Source organism: Theobroma cacao, chromosome 1, assembly GCF_000208745.1.
Source record: "Theobroma cacao cultivar B97-61/B2 chromosome 1, Criollo_cocoa_genome_V2, whole genome shotgun sequence".
NCBI classification, from domain to species: domain Eukaryota; kingdom Viridiplantae; phylum Streptophyta; class Magnoliopsida; order Malvales; family Malvaceae; genus Theobroma; species Theobroma cacao.
The window spans coordinates 6,858,036-6,874,874 of record NC_030850.1 but is presented as its reverse complement, the minus strand read 5'-3'; the positions used below and the strand labels follow the sequence as shown (position 1 = coordinate 6,874,874).

General features: G+C 33.2%; 1 protein-coding gene across 1 annotated transcript; it reads right to left on the bottom strand.

Moving 5' to 3' along the window:
• Nucleotides 35-5,650, bottom strand: LOC18611795. Its single transcript, XM_018114404.1, has 8 exons — nucleotides 5,231-5,650; nucleotides 2,843-4,662; nucleotides 2,657-2,747; nucleotides 2,393-2,550; nucleotides 2,245-2,296; nucleotides 2,032-2,111; nucleotides 1,849-1,942; nucleotides 35-1,015 (listed from the first exon to the last, which is right to left on the bottom strand). Exons 2-8 carry the CDS (start codon nucleotides 3,791-3,793, stop codon nucleotides 459-461), a joined length of 1,983 nt encoding a protein of 660 aa, XP_017969893.1. The 5' UTR covers nucleotides 3,794-4,662; nucleotides 5,231-5,650; the 3' UTR covers nucleotides 35-458.

Here is a 16,839-nt window from a genome sequence, read left to right as displayed (position 1 = left end):
AATTAAACAAGATGAAATTTAAATTAGAGGCTGGTCAAGAAAACATGAAAGAGAGCAGCATGTAACGTTAGTAATTCCATTTCTTCTTTGTATCGCTATGTACTTTAGGTATTATTCACAGAAAACCGTAGGACTATGAAAAATTGTGAGCCGCCTAAATGAGAAGTGCTCTAACATAAGCCCCGATGACATGGTCCAAATGTCGAACAATGATGGAATGACAAACCATGTCAAAAGAAACGACCTCTACTGAAATTCAGGCGGGGTAAAGGGTTGAGTATCAGCAACCTGACTTGGGAACATTTACATCTGGAAAAGAAACAATTGTTTCTTTGATGACTGCTGCTGACTGACTGAGCTTGCACACTGCATAACCCCAGATAGATGCAAGTTCGCTAGAAAGTGGATGGCATCAAGAACTCATAGAAATAGACTATGAAAAATCCTGAAGCAAACTCCTACAGCCTAACAGGAAATCCATAGTTGTGGAATGTCCTGATTGTTCCATTCCACCCACCTGCAACAATCACGAGCCCCCATGTATCTGATAGGGTTGTGCAATTGTTGGCACTACTGTGACAGAGCTGCTGCTGGTCATACGTACAATACTCATCTTCCAAAACTTCTGCATCACACAAAGGAAGCTTTTCTTCAGGCCACGTGGCAGAAACCTTGCAGGACCCATCAATGGAGAACCAGTTACCAAGAGAGAATCGTTCTGAATCTCTGATCCCGGAAGCACCCTCTATTTGACCCTCTCTGGGTGACCGAGCCCGGCAATCATTAATATGTAAGTGCCTCTGATCTGCAACCTGGCCTAACCAAGGTAATGCAACAGACACATCTTCGCAGAAGAAGTGCTCGCAAGAACGAACAGATTTTGTATGTTTCGATGTTTGGAGGCAAAAGCCATTGTAGTTCCAGACATAAACATGACAGTCTTCTCCAACTGAGATTATATGTTTCCCTGTTGAAGTAAATGATGCCGACATCTGACTTCCTGATTTTGGCAGTCCTGCAGTATTCAAGGAAAATATTAATTTATGAAAATTGTGACATAAGTATCAATAGGGGATAATTATCTAAGTATTGACAACACATGCACAAATGGCAAAGCTATAGTTTAACCTTCAAGCTTACTGCATAGATCATGATAATATTAAATATTCAAGGCTTGTCTAATTCTACTTTATATATTCAATGGATGTGTTATAAGGAATGCCACCAAAAGATTATATATTCATCGCATGTGTAATAAGGTATGCCGAGAATTAAAGCTTATGCAGGGAAAGGTATATGTACAAAAAGATCACAGCTAGTACAGCTGTAAAGGTTGATAGGAAGTGAGATCAATTCAGATCTCTCTCTCCTCTGCATCTCTCAAACTTAATCTTGCAATATTCTAGTAAAATGCAATGTACCTGTGACTGGGAGACACGTACTTGAAGACGTGGTGCATTATCAGTAAATATTCATATGGATCAGCTTTTCACTCTAAATATATTAAAGGCAGTCCAAGAAAGATCTAGTGTTTCTCTCTTCATAAACTAGACCGTGAGAGATTAAATTTAGTCCACTAAATAAGTACACTGAAGCTCAACATGAGAACAGAGCAAGCAGCAGCTGAAGGACAGGCCTAACATGTGAAGATGAACACCTTTCAAATGTGGAACCATGGGTAATGATGTAAGGTGCATCCATTTTCCCAAGCAGAAGCATAAGGAATGAATATAAGGTCGTTACAAGATATTACTAATTTAGTTCAATTTCAAGTTAGGTTATCACTACATGATTTTGCCTCAATTGTATCTCCCAATCCTAAGGAGTTACATAATACAGAGTCCTTACCTTTAAATTTACAAACCATATCTACCCCATCGAATATTCGGACCTTGGAATCTTCAGAAGTTATCATAACTTTGTGTGGTTCATCCTGGGAGAACTGCAAGTTGGAATGAAACTAATTATCAATGAATGAAAAATATTAGCGTAAGCAACAGACATACAGCACCAAGAGCTTCAGTTTAAAACCTGAATACTTGTGATTTTGTTGCCAGAGGTCTTTTTTCTGCCATGAATATGCATCTCTGCCTCCAAATTAACATGGCTACCTATATCACCAAAAAAAGAACATTCAGGTAGAATGAAAGGACATTTAGGTGCTGTGCCAGAAAAACAAAAGGAACAATTGAACAACTAAAATTGAATAGTACAATAGAACTCTTATCATGCAAAAGGTGATACCTGATGCTTCAAAAAAGTGGCAAGTGCCTGTGATGGAACCAACGACAAATTCCTGCCAGAATAAAAGGACATGAACTGATTACCATCGCTAAGTTGTGAAATCCAAAACACTAGCAAAGAATATTAATTCAAGTATTCAGAACCACACCTTCCCATCTGGCCGGTAACATATAGCAGTTATAATGTCCCGCACATCCACCCAGTCAACAACTCGCTTCTCAGACACTCCCCAGATCCTAACCTTTCCATCTATAGAACCACTGATGAAGTAATTGTCATCAATGGGATTGAACTGTATGCATGTTACTGTTTCCATCAAAACAATAAGCATGATCAGAAATTTAGACGGAACTATAATGTAAATAAAATCACAGAACAGGGGATGATAGGATTTAAGTCCTGTCATAGTTACCATAGTTATTATGATGGAAAACATTAAGACATTGATCGCAGCCAACTTGCCACAGTCGAACAGTTTTATCTATGGAAGAAGAAACAAGCAACTGCAACCAAAAATTTGATTCAGTATAACAAAAAACTAAAACAAAGGTCTAAAGCGGAATAAATTAAAGTAAGATAGACTGCAGGATTGACTCACATTTGTAGTGGACCATGCAAGATCTAAAACATCACTTGTATGGCCATGAAACTCTTGCATTGGTGACTCCTCAATCTGAAAAATCTTATTCGGAATAATAACCAGTGAGTGGATTGACTTTTTTCTTCCAAATCCTGACTTTCCTTTGTCTATCTTTCTATCCAAATTGCCCTCAGCCATGAAAGGTTTACGAGGGGCATCCGTTGATGTGACATGCCATATACGTACTACCCCATCTTCACCACCGCTTGCCAAATACTGACCATCTGGGCTAAACTTCATTGTCCAGATGAAGCCCTTGTGAGCTTGAATTTCTTGTCGCATGTAAAGTGCTGTAAACTCCATGTATCCTTTCTTATTGGGCAGAACAGTCATTCTGTTTGTTTTATGTTCTTTGAGACTTGATTTTGATACCTTAGATGCACGTCTACTTACTTCTCCTTTCCTCATGGTCATGAAGTGTTTCCACCATTTCTTGAATTTCTTCCTATCAACTTTAGCATTTTCACATGCATCCCAATGTGCTTGGGCTTCCTTTTGTTCACATCCTTTAGTAGAAAAAAACATCTTATTCTCACTCTCAAGAGCTGTGTTCTGTTCTTGTTCCGATTCATCAACCACCAAATTGGTTTGACAAGTCATTTCCCTATCACAACAAGCCAAACTCCCTTCTCCATTGTTAATAGAAGAAAATGAAGAACTTGGGACAGCACCATTGCAGTCTGTGATTCTCTCCAAGTCCTTGATCTTTGATGACTTCGCAAACTCAACCAGATCCATTCCAAGCAGAAAACATTCACGTCTTTCCTTCACACTTCGTGGCTCATTTATCCAAATTTCATAATCTGAATTCCCACCCTCCAATTCTTTTGCTACAACTGGCTCTTCAACCGACAAGCAATCCAGTGAATCAAAGAACACATCATTTTCTACCTCATCAGAGCTCAGCATGTCTTGTACTTAAGACCAGTATTCCACATCAAAACTAACTCTCCTAATACTTCCTCTATGCAACCCAAGAAACTTCTTAGAAAGCCTTTAATAGCTTTCAAAGCCCCAATTCACGGACCGAGTTTTACTCTCTTGATTATGTAAATAAAGGGATTGGAACCAAGTAATTCAACAAAATATATAGTTCCAAAACATGGACACATTCGAGGATCCAACTTCTAATCCAGCAGACCACCAATAGCAACCCTTCTTTGCATGTTATAAAACTTTAACATTTATGGATCCCAATACAAAATTAACATAAAAAAAAATTGATACTCGGAACCCGGAAATGCTGGCAATAATCAACTAGTTAAAGCCAAAGACCAATACTTGAAAGGTTTCAAGACTTGTACCTTGGGTTCCATGCAAAGCAAACAACACAATTCAAAAACTATCACCGACCCCCCTGTGATCATGGGTTGCTCAACACCTCAGGAGTCAATTTTCACACCTTCAAATACATTAAAAAATGGAACCTGGCAAACCCCAGAAACTCTTCAAGGGCTCTGTATCAATTTTACAGCAACCAAAGGGTGGCAAGTGTAAACATAAAGAGAGAAACTGGCGGTGGAAGGAAAGGTACCAAGCCAAAGGACCAGAAGAATAAAAAAGAAGCACAAAATCAATGCAAACCAAATAGCTTTTAGAGAGAGTGTTATTAGCTTCGAGATTTGGGATTGGAAACGCACGAGCGACAATAAGAAGCGGCGCAGCCCGGGCAACAAGAAGCTAGAGTTGTGCTATCTGCAACTAACCCTTTCTTTTGTCTCTCCCTTTCTCTTGGCTATTTGTTGGTAATGATGGTGTGGATTATCTCCACCAAATATCTGTAACACCAAAAAGTTGTCAAAATTAATGGAAGAACCCAATTAGGCAACTCTGATATAAATTATACAGTTCCCGCATGAGGAAAATGGAAAACTCCAATAAACAAGTGAAGAAAATTTGAACATCAACAAAGAACCTGAAATTTGTAGACTCTGGTAGAGTTGGGAAATAAAATAACATGGGTCTAAATCACTCTTAGTACCCCCAATAGAGCAAAATTCAAAAAGAAGAAAACAGACAATTCAGCTTTTTAGTACTGAGAAGAAAAAGGTTGCGAAAAGGAAGTAGCACATCATACACATATCGGTGTCGATAGTTTTGAAAACTTCAAAAAAAAAAAGAGAGACTAGCCATTAAAGCTTGCACAGTTGGCTCTGTTATGTGATTAATTTAGGCTTAATTTAGAGAGTCTGTAAAAGGCCAAGAGGGGGCATTAAATGGTTAAATTACACAGCCTGTGAGACACCAACAGCACTAGTAATAGGCTCAACTACAGCAGCCTATTTAGGAGAAAAGAGTCCCCAAAAACAAAAAGAATAGTTAAAAAAAAACACTAGTAATACTTACAGACTAGTCTCTTCTGAGCTAGCAAAGAAACCTCAACTGATTAAACATATAGGCTTGTTTCCTTGTCAGCACAACAACAACACACTCAGACTCTCTCCCTCCATCTCTTTCTCTGTGTCTCTCTTGGGCTTGGTGTTTTTGCAGCTTATGTTATGTTTTTGTGAAGTTTGATAAAACTGGCAATGTGAGTGTAGCTTGTTAGCTCTGTTCATCTGTTCTGGTTTTTGGGGTTTTTGGTTGTTTCTGTCTGTTAATTTTTTGTTGTGTCTTTTTTTCAGAGCAAAATTCCGGGTTTTTGGGGGGGTTGTTGGAAAATAATCCAAAAAAAGATAATCATCAAACGAAAAGGGTCCTCACTTTGGATTCTGGGTTTTGGACTTCAACAAAGGAAAAAACATGATAAAATAGATTTCATGTCGAGATTTTTTTGAAGTCATCATTGAACTTGAAAAGAAAAAAAAAGAAAGACCCTTTCTTTTGTTTCCATTTCTTCTCTCATAGAGCTTTCAGATACTCAAAGAATCTCCCAGACCCAACCTTGCTTTGCCATTTTCGTTAACAAGAGTTTCAGACCGTATTTCTCTAACAAGGCTTGTCATTTTTGAATCATGTACAAATTTGCTGACAGAGAGAAAGTGAGATTGATTCTATCAAAGGAACCAAAAGAAATAAAGGAAACTTTACTCCCACGTGATCCCTCTTCAAAACAACCAACACAAGAAGAAAAGAAACAGTGATTTCTCAATCTCATAGCTGTGATTTTTTTCATGTACTAACAAAGTCTAAGATTCTGATACCATCAATCTCCCAACTCATTGCCTTTTTCTGGCTAAAATATGAGCCTGGTTTTGGTCTGGCCTGAGAATTACGTTAGCAGAAGAGAAAGGACTAAAAAAAGGAGACAGAACTGAGGTGAGCTAAGCTACGGGGTTGTACGGTGTGACATTGAAGAAAATTAAAGAGAGATGATAAGATGGGTGATGGGGCATTGATCCGTCGGTAATGCCTTGGGAGAGTGTTTGGAATCTTCCAAAACCAAGTGTCACTCTCTTTTGGTCATGATGGCAATGGGGTTGGCTACACCACACCATTTTTTTTTCCCGTAGCAGCCTATATGATTTGATGTAGGCTTTTGGAGGTTTTAGATCATGGCAAAAGAGAAGGCCACGGCCTTTGAGGCTTTTATGTGACAATAAATCCATGCCACCCTGATGAAAAGGATTTGGAAAATAACCTTACCTGAGGCTGCACTAAGGGTAATACATATATATATATATATATATGTCCCTTGACTGGAAAAAGTAGAAAATGCCATGAACAATAGAAAAAGGATTTAGTTCTGTTTTTTTAATCTTGGTTTTTTTTATTAAGCTGAGGAGGTACACTTTGAAATTGAGGCAAGATAAAATGACATGGAAAGGCCGTCTTTGGTGGATAAACATGATTATGCATTTGGAATATTGATTCAAAAGGAAACAAAAAACTATTTGTTTTACTTATATTCTTAGATTAAGCATTCAGTGTTCATGCATCAGAAACTTGCTATTGACAAGTCTATCCACATTTTTTTTTTCTTTTTGCAAAGGTTAACACACATGTCTTCTTATTGGCAAATAATAGTTGCTCATAGATAATCTGGTTTGAGCTCTAGACTACAAAGGAGAAGGTCGAATACTTACAATGGCATTGTTCATAATTTCATATGATTTTGAAAGTGATTATACTGTATATATGTATTCGGTTATATATTTATTTAAAAAATAAAAAATTATGTATCAATTATTGAGTTAAATATTTTGATGTTAAATTTGATTATTTAAATTATGACTTTTTAGATCATTTAGCACTATTTATACTAGAGTTTGTTAGTTGATTTTTTTTTTATTGAAGTTGTTAATTAATTTCTAAAACCAAATTGCAATATTCTTCCTGCACAGGCTAGATGCTTGGATATGAACACATGAGAATATAGCTTTAAATTCCCTTGATAGAAAATAAAATGACAGAAACCATGAATGGCAAACCCTGCCTGGCAAGCATCTGTTGTTTCTGACAAACCAAATTATAATCCGCACGGCTACTCATGTGGATTGGGGGCGTGTGAGTGGTGAGATCTAACCTTCGACACTCGTGTAAAATTTTTTTATGGCCACTGTACTAAAATGATCTGGCTAAGCTGCATTTTTTTTCTCTATTCTATTATTAATCAATAGTATATTCATAGTGGATTACCAGCAAAACACAACAAACAGGATCTAAAGTGACAGTGAATACAAAAAGTAGAACATAGAGGAAAAGCCATCCACATCTGATTGGTTATTTGTTTATTTCAGATCAAGAATGATTGACACCCAACTTGCTGATTCTATCTCTATCTCATTCGCTACACCCTGTTTAAGCTTGCGTATTTCCTTTTTAATAAAGAGGAAAGGCCTGGCTGTTCCTGCCGATTTATAATTCAGCTTTGTAAAGCCTAATTTTATCTATTGAATCAGGACACATGCCAACTCTCACTGCACACAGTGAGGATTGGCCTTTTTCTGGTACAGCAAGATTAACACCATCCACATTTTGGAAATATTGAACTGTGGGAGTATCTATCTTCTTATACTTCCAATTGGCTATAAACCCTTTCAAAAATCTTATGTAACTGTGTTTTCAATCAATTAGAAATGCTAAGAAGAAGTAAAAACTAATAAGAGCAGCGGATATAACAAAAGCACATAACATTGCAACTTATAACTGTTTATACATTATCACTATATATGATATTTAATATTTTTATGGTCACCTCAAGCTTAGTGCCGGGAAACTTGGAAAGAAAATGAGGATTTCCAAGCTCTAAAGCTGATTCTATCTTTATTCTATTATGCACTCTTCCCTCTGGCTATTGAAGCAATCATTTTCCGGCTATAGTAGGAAGATCACTTCTCACTCAAAATAATATTAATATATATGCAGTGACGCTCTTATTCTTCCACACCCTTCCAAAAAATTTTTTTTAAAAAAAGGTAAAAACAGATATATTCCTCTAAAATCATATGGCTTGCCAAATGCCAACCAAATATAAAGACAACCCAAAGTTTTCAACTTTCTCACCAATGGGTGACAAAACAAGAAAATCGAATAGGAAAGCTGTCATTTTGGCTGCATATTCTTTTTCAACAAAAGACCAAGGGCTCTGTCCTCCATGAATACATTAGGCAACAACCTCATCTTTCAATTATTTTTGGTGTTGGCATTTCAAATTAATAGTGCCTAGATGATTAATTTCCTTCTTTCACATATCACATCTTCCCAATTGCTTCTTAGTACAGTACTCCACTTAACTCTTTGCTAATTAGTGGACTTGTCAAACTGTTTTTCATAATAATTTCTTGAAAGTTTTAACATCTTTGGTTTGTCCCTAGTTTCTTTGGTCAATTCTCATTTCTTTCCTTGGTTTCTCTTTGTCCAAGCAAACAAATCCATGAAAGAGAAATCATAACTTTCACGGTCCTAAATGATAGGATATGTTTACTATCCTGTGACAGAATGTTCTTAACAGGAAAAACAAGAACAGAAACACAAGTTAATTTCCATGAAATGAGTGATGGAAAGGTCTACAGCTATGAGAAAGCTACTTTTTTTTCCTATCCACAATAACAAATAATCAGTACGTAACTAAGTTCTTAACGGGTATTCCAATAGATAGAACTTCAGAGATTTTATGGAACTCTCTAGTTCTTATTGAAGAACAGAAAAGATTTATATATGGGAGACAAAAGTTGAGCAAATCAGATAGAAAGAAGTAAAGAACTAACCTCAAACAACAATGGTCTGAGTTCCCAAAGTGCAAAGGTGACCTTACAATGAACAGAGAATCCCCACTGCAAAAGTGCTAAACGTAGATATGTGGAGGGAAGAAGGAGAGTCAAATGCATTTGGTGTGTATGCCAATCAAATTCTAGTGTGCTATACATATATATATATATATATATATATATATATATATATATATGGAACTTATGAAGGCATATAGCCCAATTATAGCCACCTAAGCTTTGATTAGTCCCTAGTTGTTAGGGGCATATCTCCACTCAATCTTCTCTCGATTTCCTCTCATTTAATGCCAAAAGGTGCATTCTGATTTTTATAATCCCGATTATTTAATATCAATTAGTACATAATTAAACAACTCATATGACATATTGCAATCAAGTCCCCCGGCCAGCTGCCAAAATAGTGTTGTTAACCGTTTCCTTTTCACTTTGTTGTCTTGTATGTTTGTGAAACATTGAAGTTTCTTCCATTTTGCTTAAGATAGTGGACATCTGGAGTATGCCAAATACTCATGTCTTTTCTTCTTTTTCCTTCTTATTGGGAAGCATCTTGGAATCTATTAGGGTTGTTTAAGATAGTAGACATAGAACTTTATTGCTTTTGGATCTAAAAGCTCGGGAAACATCTGAGGGAGTCTTTGTTAACATGTATTTTGCAGGGTACCCTTTAAAGTTTCTATGAGAAATCACCGCATTTACAATTAACTCTGCATTAATTTGAATATGAAATAACAATTGTCCTTGGTATATTTGTAGTATTTGTCTAAATAATACACCACTTCTTTCTTTAAATAATTTATGGCAAAGTTTGGTAATGTCGGAAAAGGTTCAATTAGTTTAAGCACAAATTTTCAAAAAAAACCAAAAATTGGTTTCTTTTGTTTCGCTTTTTAATAAATTGGTATTGCATGTGTGCAGACAATCTACCTGAATACATGAAAAAGAGCTTGAGAGAGCAATCTTTGCCATATAAGCATATCAAATCCCCTTTAGTTGTTGAGGACATATCTCCACAAAATCTTCTATAATTGATGATTTGGTATCCCTTGCTAAGCCAAAGGTGTATTTTGTTTCTATTATGGTATCCCTTGCTAAGCCAAAGGTGTGTTTTGTTTCTATTATTTACTTATTTATTGTTTGCAAAATTTACTCATGGTAGAGGTGTCAAGCTACCCATCCTAATTCGTGACCTCAGCCCAACTCAAGTCAAGTTAATTTGGACATGATTTCTCAAGTTCAAATACGACTCAACTCCATCTGATATATATAATTATATTATATATTATATTATTATAATATATATGTATTTATATATAATATATATTTATATTATATTAATAAAATAATTATTCTTATTTAATTTTTATTTTAAAATATAAAAATGATTTTGAAATGTTTTAACAATAAATTAAATTAAAATGGACGGGTCAGGCCATATTTTGGTGTATAGTCATCCATTTCACTTTTTTTCCAATAAGAGTAGTACTTTAAAAGCACCAAAAGCATATTCGAAATTAAAGCTTAATTCAATTAATTATATAAATTTTCAATTTTTTTTTAAAAATGATATCATATATGTTTTTTTGTCTTAATTAATTATAATAACATACAGTGTATATATATATACATAGCTCTTTACATGATAAGTTCTACTTGTTAATTAACTTGAATACATCATTCTGATCTAAAAACAATAAACCATGGCATTGCTAATATCATTTTCTTAAGCATATGTTTTTCTACTATGAAATCACATAATTCCCATAAATCCTGGCATCATTTCATGGTCGTAGCGCTTATCTTCTCTACCTGCTCTATCTGTCAGTCTCATCTTGATTTAGGTAAAGCTTTTGTATATTATTGTTGAATCAATCACTTTTTCATTGTTTGTTTGATGATTTTGGTTACTTTGTTCTTCTACGGAGAGAAGATACAAGGAGCTTTTGAAATTAAAGGGCTAAGCAGCAAAGCACGAGCACAAGGGGACACCAATGCAATTTCAAGCATATATGAATTATACTGTAACAGTCAAGAACGGATTTCTCACTGGCTAACCAAATCTAGGGACTATGCAGCGGCAGCAGCGTTTTAATATTTGATCATCATTGAGAAGTTGACCCCACCCCACATGCTCAAGGGCTTCTTCAGCTGACTTCCTTAAAATTAACCTGAGCACATTCTCCCAAGTCCCAACCATTTACTTGCATGCCTATGAGCTTATCTTATCCCTTTCAACTTTCAAGGTCCCTTCCTCTGATTTTCCTTTGAATCATTTTCTTTGTATTTGCTTCACTGGCATTTAGTCTCTTGGTGGGAGCATGTCACTGGTCCAATATTTAATTAAAAACAATTAATTCTGATTACTACATATCATTAGGTCAGAAGGAGAGTACTGCCCTCGAGATACGAATATCCTGGATTAGTTAACTAATTATACAGATAGGTAATTAAAGCCAATATCAGTAGGAGCATGTGATGATATATTTAGCCTACCTACTTAATGATTTTTCTTTTAACATTGCATAACTGCACTATCATATCTTCATTGTTTTTAACTTATTAGATTATTCTCATATTTTGTCAGAGATATTCAGATCAAATTACTATGCAAAGCCTTTAATACTACAATATTATACAACTCTAACTAAGTTTTCCTATTGGTTGCTTAGATGCATAAAGAAAAGAAACCTATTCAATGAATATTAAGATGACCAAGAGATATTGTCATTTCAAAATGAGTAATGCTATTTAATTTGTTCGATTTTTGAGTGTTTGTCAATTCATAGATAATATCATGTAATAAATAATACTTTTATAAATACTTATTATTTAAAAATAGACCCTTCAGCATTAAGTACGTTCTTACCCAACTAGAGAATTGTGGTCAAGAGATTACAAGTTCTCATGGCCCCAACTTCACTGAGATGCTGACTTTTTAGTGGCGACCTAATTCCCAGCTAACTTCGGCTTGATTGGTTGCCTTTTCAAACATATGCCCAAATACAAAAAAAAAAAGGGGGTACAATATGTACTATAAATTACCAAAAAAAAAGAAAATGGAAGAGAAAATGAATGGCTTGAAAGAGATCATTGTGTTATCCAACAAAATATGGTGTTTCCCTTTGTACGAAAGATTTTCTTAGCTTAAACACACATCCAGGAATGCAAATTATGTGGCCTAAATTTACTTTTTGAAAACGCCGGAGTGGGTATACAGTTGTACAGGAAAAGTAATATAATCCGATGTAGACGTGTCGTGCCGCCAGTGGTTGCAGGCCCTGTCCCTACAGAAATGGATACAATGCCAACTTCCAAAATTTGCGACCTTGGTATTAAAAATGTTCATGGAGTTGGCATGGAACACGTTGCTTCTCATTTCTTTTTTTCTCTCACGGCGTGATTGCTATCACGGCATGATTGCTAAAAGGACGTGTCAAAAATTTTAAATGTACTTCTGAATCATTCCTTTTTTTTTTTTAAGTAAAGCGGAGGCTTTTGATAGTTAATGATTGACTCGAAAGTGCTTTTCACATGGAGGTCCAGCTGAATTCAAACAAAAGCCTCCTTCATTTCCATGCAAATGCAGTTCATAGGGAATATGTGCACCAGTGAAACTGAAGTCGGGGTCATCTCTTCAGTCAGAACATGCAAGTTTCAGCATAGTGCGAGAGAGAAATATTTGTTTTGAAGCAGGAGATTGGCGCGATGTAAGATTGCATGGATACACAAAATCTTGTGAAAGGACCCCATAAAGCCGAATTCTAAGTTGCATGCGCTTCACATTAGTTCCTCTTATTTTCTTTTCAAACAAGACCGACCATAGAGCAACGCCTCTAGCCTTGCTATTAGCTTTGCTTGGTCAACCCACCAAGGAGGAGCCTTGGTGGATTTTGGATTACTCAAAATCTTTTTGAGTCTTTTCCTATGAAGGAGAGAATGACAAAAATGAAGATTGGATACACTTAGTTATCTTGATATATATTAAATTAAAATAAACCCAACCCTACTTATCCCATCAAAGGATCAATATTTTTACAAATGATGGTCCATACCATGTGATAGAACTCTACTCCTCACTATTCCCCAACTAATTAATCTTATCCCCTGATGTGATCAATATTTTACATGTAAAATTAAAGTTCACAACATATTATTAACTGGATTTAACTGTCTTTACATGTGTTGAATGCATTAGTTAATTTAAAGTAAGATGCAGTTTTGGTCTCTAATCTTCTAATGAAGTGTCATTTTGATTGTTAACTAACCGTTCTATATATTTAAAATTCCAAACCTTTTCTGGGGTTTTTTTTTTCTTTGTTTTTGGAATGACCTCACTTAAAATGGATAAAGATATATACCATATGTGCCCAAAAGATTCAATTGCAATGGCTTTTAAGGAATTTGTAACTTAAATGGAACAATTCAGATGCCCATGACCAAAGTGAAATTAATTTACTAAAAATTAGTTAAAAGACTAATTAAGCCGCATTTTAGCATCAAATTTAGGTTTAAAATAGGTTACTCCACCTACAACTGATTAATTTTAAGTTAAACACTCAAATTTAATTTTAGAATTTCATCCTTTTAGCACCCTAATATGTAATTTGAAAATAGAATCTCAAAGTTCATTTTTTCCTTCTAAAAATAGATTGATGTAAGAATGTATAAGCTCAACAAAAGCCAACTTAGGATACATTTGGTTGGCGAAATAGACAGGAATGGAATAGAATAATTATTACTTAGTTTGGTACGACAAATGAATTATGACAGGAATAATTATTATGACTTATTGTAGTGTTTAGTTAATAGCAATAACTTTGGAATAAGAAAAAAATAGAAAATAAAAAGAAAAAAAACACCATTTATTATTTATATTATTATTTATTTTTATTAGATTTTTCAAATATTAATAATCTAGAATTTAATTAAAATATTAATATTTTATTTATAATTTAATCATTAATATTTTATTTAATTTAAATATTATTATGATTAATTTTTATTTTATTTTATATTATTTTTTAAATATTAATAATTCATAATTTATTTAAAATATTAATAATTCTTAATTTATTTAAAATATTAATAATTGATTATTTAATTATTAATATTTTATTTATAATTTAAATGATATTATGCTTATTTATTTTTAATTTTTTTGTTATTAAATAGGAATAATTTATAATTTATTTTATTAATAATTGATCATTTAAATATAATATTTTATTTATAATTTAATATTTTAAACTATTAATATTTTATTAAATGTTGAAATCAAGGGAGAGACGGAGGTGAGAGAGAAAAATAATATTTTATAAAAATCGAGTTGTAATTTTTTAAACTTGTAAGAGGTATTTTGATTTTTATTATTTTTTGAGTTTATTCCTCAACCATAGAATATCTAATACCATAGGAAATTGTGGTATTAGTTATTCCTTAGTTTTAAAGAATTTTGAAGAATAGCTATCCCTATAAAATAGTTATTCTTTGGACTATTTCTCAACTAAATAAAAAAATCAAAATTCTTTGAGAATAAAGTCATTCTCCCAATCAAACATGCTATTAGTGTTCAATTAAAGAAACCTAATCGGCTAATCTATGTTCTACAGGCATGCTGGCCCATTGTAATAGTAGGCTATAAATTATGTGAGTAAAGCTTGGGCAATATGGCGTGGATTTAGGTTGCACTGTTCCTTTGCATTTGTGCCAATTAAAACAAAAGCCTTGATTGGCCCATGACAATTCTTGTCCAAGTAGAAAAGCCCAACGATCTTTTAATTAAAGATTGTACGAGTAGGAAAGCATTAACTCCTCACGTATATAGTATAATCATTACATTAAAAAAAAATCAATCAATTAAATAAATTAGCATAGAATTGGATGAAATCCATTTATGATTGTAATGGCACCGATATAAATTTTAGAACGTCTCTTTTGCCATTAAAATAAGATTTTGTTGACGAAAAATTTGCAATTTTCTTTTGTAACAATGCCTTCATATATGTATATTTGTATATTAAGGAAATAGTCATTCTACACAAAACAAACAAAATTGTTAAAGCTGCAATTGCTTCTTAAATATATTCAAGTGAGAAGAAGATGTGATGATCTCCTTTGGGACTACATCCTTCGTCCATAAAAGAAAGGATCTTGAACAGAGGAAATTGAGCGAGTTGAAAGGGAAGAACCTTTCATTTTTAGTATAATGTTTGAATAAGTTTTTTTTTTTATATATATATAAGGGAAAAGATAAAAAATATTACATCATCCTAGGCTATGATATGCCTAGACTGTATGCAAATAAATAGGAAACAATATCATGTGGTGGATATTCGAAAATATGTAAACACAATTCTAGATTTTTTGTATGTGTTGCCATCCAATCGGTACACTGATTGACTTCACGATGTACGTGAGAAATTGTAACATCAAAACTTTGTTGAAGAAGCTCTTTAATCCCTCTCAATAACTGAACATTCGGATCTAACATAGAAGATTGAGAATAAATTTTTGTAGAGCTAACATAGAATCAGTTTCCACACAAATTTTCCTGAGACCTCTATTCCAACACAATGTCAAATCTTGATAAATGCCCCATAGCTCAGCCGTTAAAGAAAAAGTATCAAAAAAGTTAAATAAATTCTTATTCTTCTATTACAATGTAATAAAACTGTTGTACTTTATTTTCGATAAAATAAATTTTTATAATAATGATTGATTAATTATTATTAATTAAAATATCACTTGTTATTTTTTTATCCATACGATATTAACATGAAAGGTGAAAATTTTCATATGATTATGTCATCATTCTATATCAGCATGTCATATTATCATTATTATTATATGTCAACATTAGCACCACATGACATAAAATAATAAATAATATTTTGATTAATAAAAATTAATCAACAATGAGCCATAAAAGTTTACTTAATTTAAAAAATATATAAAATTTTAATAAATGTAATAAAGAATAATAAGTTATTTGAATTTTTTTTAATAATTCAAAGATCTTTCTAGGTATTATGCTGTTAATTTAAAAAAAATGGCCAAATTTTTTAATTACTTGCTTAGTTAATTTTAATGTTTTCTGTTGTATTTAACAAAAATCCTACATGTCCAAGATTTGAAACAAAATGCCATGACGTTGATGTTGACATGTGGTGCATGATATATCTAATTATACACTAAATTCAATGGAATGAATTGAAATACGGAAGGACCCAATTAAAACAACTTAAAGGTTAATAATCAAAAGAAAACTAACACAAAAAAGTTGGGACAGTGTGCAATCCACCCACTAATAATAACCAAAGGATTTTTTTTTTCTAGGTACAAAATCTAATGGTACTTATAAAGTAAAACAAGATAAACTAATATATAGAAAATTATTGTTTAAACTAGTGATGAAGTTTTTGAACTCTTGAAGCAAATTTAGAAGGTTGTCGTATGTTTATTAAGAACTAAGATAGATTTAACAAAAATCATTAACATAGGAAAAATTATTCTATACACGGTGGAGTATTAAACTCTACATATTGATTAAGAATGTTGCCACATGTAAATTATTAGGCTACAATTACAAATATTAATAAGTTAACAGAATTACCGAATGACAATTAGACAAAAAATAATTACTAAAACACAGTAAAGTATTTGCGCATAAAAATATGAATCAGTTAACATAATTACTTATGGGACATCCAATAAATAAAACAAGATATATATATATATATTATATATATATTTATATATATATAAAAAAAAAAAAAAAAATTATGCAAA